At 37.4% G+C, this 8,770-nt stretch overlaps 1 protein-coding gene across 1 annotated transcript; it reads right to left on the bottom strand.

The window, feature by feature from the left end:
* Nucleotides 1-565: 565 nt before the first annotated feature.
* On the bottom strand, nt 566-8,562 carry UTP15 (UTP15, U3 small nucleolar ribonucleoprotein, homolog (S. cerevisiae); the record flags this gene model as incomplete). Its single annotated transcript, XM_010018714.1, has 11 exons — nt 566-828; nt 1,334-1,392; nt 1,873-2,006; nt 2,205-2,306; nt 2,523-2,672; nt 3,972-4,056; nt 5,828-5,963; nt 6,471-6,596; nt 7,396-7,574; nt 8,201-8,385; nt 8,470-8,562. Coding segments are annotated over 11 exons (1,473 nt in total), but the record flags the coding sequence as incomplete, so codon positions are not given.
* Between the last annotated feature and the right edge of the window lie 208 nt (nt 8,563-8,770).

Genomic DNA, 8,770 nt, shown 5'->3' with positions numbered 1-8,770 from the left:
ATTATAACTCAAATATATATGCACTGCTTACTTAAAAAATTAAACTAATGAAACTAACAATTTTTTCATATACATAAGCATGCACTAGTTTTCTTGAGTCATTTTGCTGTTTCCTATGAATTCATTGAAGCCTGAAATGGAGACAAAGCAGGGGGAGAAAACACGATAAAGTCAAGTTTTATCAAATGCATATGTGGTTTTATTCGTATGTCCACGTATGTGAGATGGGATATTAACCTTAAATAAGGACAATGACACAATAGACAAATCTCATTATTTTCCAGTAAATAAAAAATGAAAATTTTTGACTGTTCCTCTAAGTCAAATAATGACTTGGATGCGCAAAATGCTCTTTCAAAGTTACACAACTTTGGAATAAAACTTTAAAATTCAATTGTTTGGAAAATACTGCATGGAAAAATCCTGAAAACATTCTTCTTTCTCTGTCTTCAGTAATGAAGCCTATTCAGAAACACAATTGAGAAGACAAAGCTTCAACATACAGGGGCTTTTTTAGAAAGTCATTATTATAGAAAGTTATCAGGAGAACAGCTCATGTATTTCAAGTCCACATTATTTTTAAGAAAATTTGTCATGGCAGTTGTCAGTCATTCGTATCTGTTTCAATGGTCTCTGTAGGACTATTACTTCTGTTCTCTTCTAGACAAGTAGCTTTTTTCTCAGCAAAAGTAGCGAACAGTGTATCCATCATTCCCAAAACTTCTAGTAGTTCCCCTTGATAGTCAATCTCTTTTCCTATGGCTTCCTGAAGTCTCAAGAACTGTCTATCAACAATCGCTGACTGCCCAAGCACAGGCTGATAAATGTCTGTAAAGAAAAAAATCACTTAAGAATTCACGTGTCTATGGAAACATGAAAATCATATTAGCTAGTTAGAGATGCATTTACAGAGCCTGGCACAAGTCCAACATTGTGGACAAATAAGACCAGTTCAACAGTGTTCTGAAAACAGTGTTAACTTTTGGTATGTACTTACAGTAACAGTAAGTCATACTAACAGGAATAGAAGGTTTTATGACCTCAAATACTATTTTTACCTCACTGGAGAAGTGAAATTCACCTGAACTATGTACATGTAGAAATATGAGATAACAAAGATACTTAAGAGACCATGAGGAGCTTCCTGCAGCCAGTGCAAGTCAGACAGACAGTGGTCAAAGTTATCTGCCAGTATCTCTTTTTAGATCATTCTCTTGACACCAAGTTCATACTTATAAAAAAAGCCATAAAAGTTTGTTTTCTTAAAATGTAACACTTTTTACCTTATTTCCAAGCTATACAGCTTTGGGAATCTTTTCTGTGCTGTACTTACCAGTGATCATATCTGCAACAGTCACCAGTATAGGAGTAAATCTAGGCTCAATCACACGCCTGCAAAATTAGAAGATATCCCAATTTTACTGGTTTTCCCAACTGCACTCCTTCTCCAAGCAACAACCTGGTTTCTCATACAGGCATAGAGACACTTTCTTATTCATGAAAAGACATAACAGAACAGCAGTCAGAGAAGCGAGCCAAAAAACTCTTGCTTTGAGGAAGGCAGTGGGGGTTGGAGAACTGGCAAAAGCCTCAGATACGTGAAGACACAAGTTTCATCAAGGCACAGAAAATAACAGACTAAAGGTGGAACGTATGGCACAGAAGGAAAATATATTCTCTCATACTATCAGCAAAATTGTTTTGTGCTAACAATTTCAGTACTATCCCAGACCTTCTTATCAGAAAGCAGAAGGCACGTGAGATTTCAAGAGTACTAATGTTCCAGCCATGACCTGCTGAGACTCTGTTGCAAAAGCTGTCAAGAAATACAGGTCTCAAAAGAATCAAAGAGAACTCAGGTTAAAATAATACCTTGCCACAAAGGTAAGCAGGAGATTAATTTGCTTCTCGTCTCGGCCTGCAAGTGCACTCCTCAGAGTTCCTCTGCGATGTAGTTCCTGCATGACTGCAACCGTAACTTCAGGAGTATGAAGCCTGATGGATGGCTGGGCATACATAAGAAGAATTTAGTACCAAAGCAACATCTTTACACCCAAAAAATGGTTGACACCAGCAAAAGCAAAATGGAAGCCACACAAGTTTGAATCCTTTCTACTGAGATACTGAAATAAAATTAGCTTAACAAACGGAAGAAATCCATGTCAGATGACAGCACACAATTCAGAGAAAAACCTATGCCTTACCTCCAGTACCGCATCAAGGGCTTTGGAAGATTGAAAGCTCTTCAGCAGCTTGTCATATTTCCTCAAAGCACGTCTTACAGGTTTACTGACAGAGAAATCTTCCTAGAATTGAAAAAGTGAGTTCAGAATGAGACACATACACACAATGGATTAGATGTACTACCATGAACAAGCTTTTATGTCTTTGTGTCTTACTTCCCTTCCCTTTCTTCAACTTAGTTCGCAAAAAAAAAAACCCCAAAAAAAACCCCAAAAAAACCCCACCAAAACAATTTTTTTGAGGACTGCTTCAGTATACATTTTCTCACCACCCTGTACCTGTTTTGGCATGTAAGTTTTTCCTTTCATATAGGTTCTATATGCTGGTTGCCTCTTCTTCTGAGACTTTTCTTTCCCTTCTTCAGGTTTTCTGTGTTTAATATTTAGCACCCCATTGGTCATGCCTACAACCATGGTTTCATCTTCAGGCTAAAATGACAAAATCACAGAGTTAGGAACGTGGTCTTTTATTTCATGATGCATCCTCTACCATGCAGATTTGTAAAATTTTATTTTTCATGACAAGGTTCTAATCACAGTTTTACAGAATAAGTGAAGTTGGAAGGCACCTCTATGAGGTCCCATGTGGTCAAACACCTTGCTCAAAACAGCGACAGCTTCAGGGCTGTGATGGTAAACAACATTATCCATCTAATACACCTTTAAAAAATACCTAGACGGACACATTAAGCAAGGTCAAATATGCATTAACATCCGTATGTAAGTACGTATGACAGGTTTTGGTTTTCTTCAGTGGTGTACAACTGCCTTTGCCTATTATATGCCATACAGCAGACGTGAACACTAACTATGAGAAAGCCATTATGGAACAGCAAGATTTTGAAAAACAAGATTTTGAAAAACAAGTGAGAATTGATCAAAGTACCAGTCACTGGTATGAATTTCACCTAAATAACACGTTTCATGTATTGGATGCTAAAGATTATAATTTTAAATGATACACTAATGAAAAACACTGACTTCACATATAAAAGTGAAATCCGACCTGTTACTATTAACAGGTTATTCTATGTAAACATTAAACTCAACTCGGCTAAACTGCTGCTCAACTGCTGCTAAAAAAAAAAAGATTCCTCACAGTCCCTTTTACATGTCCTTCAGAGGCTACAGAAGAGGGGAATTACATGACGATTCCATTGTTTTAAAAAGTAGTGCTAGCCTCCAAATACCTGACCAGCAGGTCACTTACCCATTGGAACTCAAATACTTCAGAGAAATGAGTCTGTTTTCTGTTTCCAAGACAGTAAGACACATGCATTGGCAAAGAGATCTGTTTATGCATATACCTCATACCCTCTCCTCTTTTCTTCCTCTAACCAATCTGACACCAGTAACTTCTAAGACAAGGTCACCCTATTCTTAATTTCTCAATGAATGAACTACCTTTTTTTTCTTTTATCAGTGCCACACAAGGTTCTTGAAAGGCAAAGTCAAAGGACTTTAAGAGTGAAACTTTCCCAATGGTGTATACTATCCTTGATAAACAGACAATTTGGTGCAGATCTAATCAGGTAATATGTGGTATCTGAATGTATTACGTTTAAAACCTTGTAATGCATTTTTTTTTACTTAGGCGGAGTATATTCAGTCATCCTCCTTTGCACGCACACCATTCTTCTGAAACGCCAAATAGCAAAAATAAATTACTTCAGTGATGTAAAAGGTATGAGTAATTACGCTGCCTTGAAAAATTTCTAATGTACTTACCGACAGCGCAATACTGAGGATGGATGCTGCATAGCTGAAACTGTGGACTACTTTGTAGGAAGTTGTACTGTAAATCTTCACATGCCTATATGGAAGAGTAATGATTAAAACCTCGTTAGTAATGCCTTATTGTAGACACTTTACAGGAATTTCATGACTCTCAAGTTCTACACATCATTTAAGGAAAATGAGTATTTATACAAACCATTCTTCAGATTACCACTGAGCTTCTTAGTTATTACCTCTTCTGCAAGAGAATTCTGTCTTTAATGTCTCTTAAAAGACAACCAGAAGTCAGGAAAGGATGACCTTTACCCACAAAAAGCTGAAGATGGGGCAAGAACAGAAGAAATTGAAAACAGATGTAGTGACTGACTTCAGCTACACTTAACATGGAACACTTAAGTATTTCTTGAAATTTGTTCTTAAGTCTTAAATGTAAGATCTATTGACAATTTCTGTAAGTAAATCCATAGATATTCCTGTATATGTCTGCTCTTTAATGTCTTGATTGAAGATAGGAAATATTTAACAATTGGGAAAACAAAATATTCTCTTACAACAAGTATGAACTTCAGTGCTGTGAGCACTGAATGACAAACAGCTGCACAGCTAGTGGGATGCTTCAGCTTATGCTTTGTAAGCAATAAAGCCTGAGGAAGCCTAGGAAGTACAGAAGGGAACAAGGGAGGCAGGAAGGGAGAAAACAGACCACTGACATTTCAGACCACTCCATGTTTCTAGTGTCTCAGAGACAACATATTCAACACCAGTACTCAGCAACTCAACCCAAACAAACAAAAAAGCAAGGATATTTCACCTGTGCACTTTGGGTACAAAAAGCAGTATCACAGAGACACAAACCCCAGGCTCTTTAAAGATGTATACTAATACTTTCAGTTACTTAAACTGTATTAAAGTTAAGAACAGGTACTTTATTATAGAGACTGCAAAGGTAAGTTTAGAGATTTAAAAAAAAGGAATGCTTATTCAGAAGTTGAACATACAGATCCCAAATGCACATGCAACCCTTACTGACTTTTCAAGTTAACATGAGGAAAAGGTTAATGTATACTGCAGTATGTCCCTTGGCCCCAAAACACGTTTTCAATTAGGTTATATCTTTATATAATAGTTAAAAGTGCTTAAGTCAAAAAAAATCATGCACAGATTCACACTTGATGTATAATAATTTTAAAATAAAGAGTCCTTGTCCTGGGTTCAGCTGTAACACTATTTTTCTCCTTCCTGTTAGCTAGTGCAGTGCTGTGTTTCAGCTTCAGTCCGAGAACACTGCTGATAGCACACCAATGTTTTAATTGTTGCTAGGTAATGCTTACTCTGACCAAGGACTTCTCAGTCTCTCATGCTCCGCCACTGAGGAGGGGCACAAGAAGCCAGAGGAAGCAGAGACAGGATACCTGACCCAAACTGGCCAAAGGTATTCCATACCACAGCATGTCACGCCCAGTAGATAAACTGAGGGGTCACATGGAAGGGACCAGTCGCTGCTCAGGTCAGGCTGGGTACCAGTCAGCAGGTGGTGAGCAATTGTATCGTGCATCACTGGTGTTTACTGGTTTTTTTGCCCTTCCCTTTTTAGTTTTATATTCTCTCCCCTTGTTATTTCCCTTATCATTATTATTAATAGTAGTGGTTTTGTATTATACTTTAGTTACTGGATTGTTCTTATCTTAACCCATGGGGTTTAAATTCTATCAATTCTCCTCCCCTTCCTGCCTGGAGGTGTGAGGGAAAAGACAGAAGTTAGCAAGCAGCTACGTGGTGCTGAGTTACTGGCTGGGCTTAAACCATGATGGTCCTGAAGAATTGAAATTGCCACAAAATATACTAACCTGTCCAGGGATCCTGACAATAACCTTTGTCCAGAGCTGTTCAAGCATAAACAAGTTACAGTTTTATGGTGATTTTTAAGTGATACTAGTAATTGTCCACCTTTAAGCACATCCCAGACTTTGACATATCGACCTCCTGTGAGAAGGAAACACACAAAACAGTTTGACATACATACACATTTCCACTTCTCTGAAGAAGTTTTCATACAATTCTAGTGCCTCCTTCGTAACACCAAGTATTCTGTACCTACTCACCATCCCCATCCATTATGACTATCTCCTGGAACAAGACACATTACAAGCATGTTCTTTTTCAGGCCATTCTACAGCTGAATGATTCAACATACTTCTTATCAAAAGTACCTAAAGTTCCTTTACTTTAGCACTGGGTTAATTAAAGTCTGTATCTTGCCATTAAAAACATCAGGGGTTTTTTGTGGATTTTTTTGGATCAACTACAACAAAATCTAATCAGAGACAAAAAGAACCCCATTTTCACCCTCCAGATCAATGGATTCCTAAATATCTTTGAGAAATCCAGCTGTTACATCACTTACCACCTCACTACTAAATGAAAATACTAGAAGGAAGCAGCTGAAGTACATCAGGGCCACAGAAAAGAAATATGATTTTACTGAAGTACCTGCAGATACTAGAAGCCCACCAGAAGGGAAAAGAAGCACACTTTCCACAGGCTGGCCATGTTCTATGGTTATGATACTACTTTTCGTTCGGGCATCAAATAGCTTCACAGTGTGATCATAGGAACCTGCAAACAACACCATGATTAGGTTCAGTTTCATCATTTCAATTATTTCACGAACTAGAACAGCCATGTCCTACAATCTAAAGGAGCTCCTGCCAAACAGAAAGAGTTTTAAACCATGCACTTAGAACACCTTTTGGTTAGTCTTGGTTAATTTATAGCCTTCAGGCAATATAAGTCGTCTGATTCCAGCCCCAGCAGTATGTCAGGCCTTAGAAGTAATTTAAGTCTTTATTTTATTTCCCTTCCATTAATCAACTGTATTTGTAACAATAAATACAAGGTAACCTGATGGAACTTCATCTCATGTGCCTCCCAAAGTAAGGAAAACTATTTTTCTTCTAGCAACTTACTAGACGTTAATAGAAAGCTACTGCTAAGAAAACCAACAGCAACCAGTTTCAACTAAGTCCTCATATGACCTTTCATTTTTGAGTCTTGAGTTTTGGGCTGTACAAACTACAACAGAACTAGTGTCCTCCTCTGGAAACCTTCAGTCAACCACAACTAAAGTATATATTCACAGAATTTTCTAAAAACTTTCAAAGACCAGTCAGAACAGCTCTGTTAACCCTACCAGGCTAAAGCAAAGATATGTTAAAAAATAGGGAAATTCCGAGTTTCCCTACGAACATCAGTGCCAAGCTTAAAAAGCAAGCAAAAAGGAAACAGTAAAGGAAGCACCAAGTAGGAAGACAGATCCTCCACGTTTAAAATACAGTAAGCAAGATCCTACTGTATCAGAAACTATTTCTGCATTTTTCTTCAATTCACTACAAAAGAAGCATATATAAAATCAAACCTGTTACAAAGACGTCTGCATTCACTTTACTTGCACAGCCGCATCTCACGTAGTCAGTATGTTCTCTGTATGAGACTATTTCTGTACCACTTGGAATATCCCACAGCTTTGATGAGTAATCATCACCACCAGAGAATATTCGGTATTTATCAGACAGGAAACCCGCTACATGAACAGCTCTAGAAACCAAAGTCCACAATAGCCAAAGTTAAAATATATACTTGTTTCCAGAAGAGTTAGTCTGTCTGAAGAGATTATTTATGTATTCTCTCTTAAACGTGCAAAGTCCTCACTGTTCAAAGTTATGAAGCCCCACTTTAGAGGTTAGTAACACTTTAGTTTTTATATTTCCAGCCAGAAAAGAATCATGCTGACCGATGCTTGATAGGATCTGCCTTAAAAGTTTTATATGACTAATAGATACTCATTCAAAAGCTGTAAGTTCTGCATTTGTTACTTAAAAGGTCTGCGTAGTAGCACTGTCTTTTATAAAAAAATTATAGAAAAAAAAAATGTGCTCATCAGTGCCATGTAGTCACAAGACTGTGTCTACACAACATATTAACAGACACCTACCTAAATTAGAAAATAAATTTACTGTTCCATGTACTCAATTCATATTTGGAATTTAAAAATTACTCCAATTTTTAATTCAATTTAAAAATCTACTTTTCAGTAAGATCTACATGGAACAGTTACAAGCAACACAGACCAGTATTACCCAGATTTTTAACACATACAAAGGAAACATGCAAACACAGCCAACAAGCTTACACACGCAAACGAAAACCCAACATTGTCTTACTTAGTATGACCATCAAATTGTCTCAGCGGTGCTTTTCCACTGATGTCAAAGAGGCGAATGATACCTTCCTCGCTGCCAGCAACAAGCAGATTGCCATCATCTCTGTATGTGCCACAATAAGCAGCATCTTTGAAGCGAGAAAATGTTTTGATTGGTTCCTGAGAGTAACGACCATAAATGTGGATCTGGTACAACAAGAAGACATTAAGTTCTCTCATATGATATCAACTGAAAGACAAGAGCATGAAAACCTCAGAAAAGCCACCTACCCTCGAGGAAGCTGTGACAGCATAGTTACGCGGAGGAACTGGCGAGAAGTCAATTTTACTTACTGCACCAAACTCCTTTATCTGAACAGGTGCCTAAAACAATCGCAATGAAGATCATTAAATACATACAAGCACATCATCAAAACTCAAACAGCAGAACAAAACCTTTTCTTCCTACAGACAGCTCCAAACTCCATTTAGATCTAAATCTAACTACAATACAAATTTAAATACAATCCTATTGAGTTTCTCTTCTCTCAGGTTACTTCTGCTCACGGTTGGTTTTTTTTTTTCAATTCGC

The sequence above is a fragment of the Nestor notabilis genome, unplaced genomic scaffold, assembly GCF_000696875.1.
Source record: "Nestor notabilis isolate BGI_N333 unplaced genomic scaffold, ASM69687v1 scaffold22327, whole genome shotgun sequence".
Classification (NCBI taxonomy): domain Eukaryota; kingdom Metazoa; phylum Chordata; class Aves; order Psittaciformes; family Psittacidae; genus Nestor; species Nestor notabilis.
The sequence above is the reverse complement of the archived record's forward strand: the minus strand, read 5'-3'. Positions and strand labels throughout refer to the sequence as shown.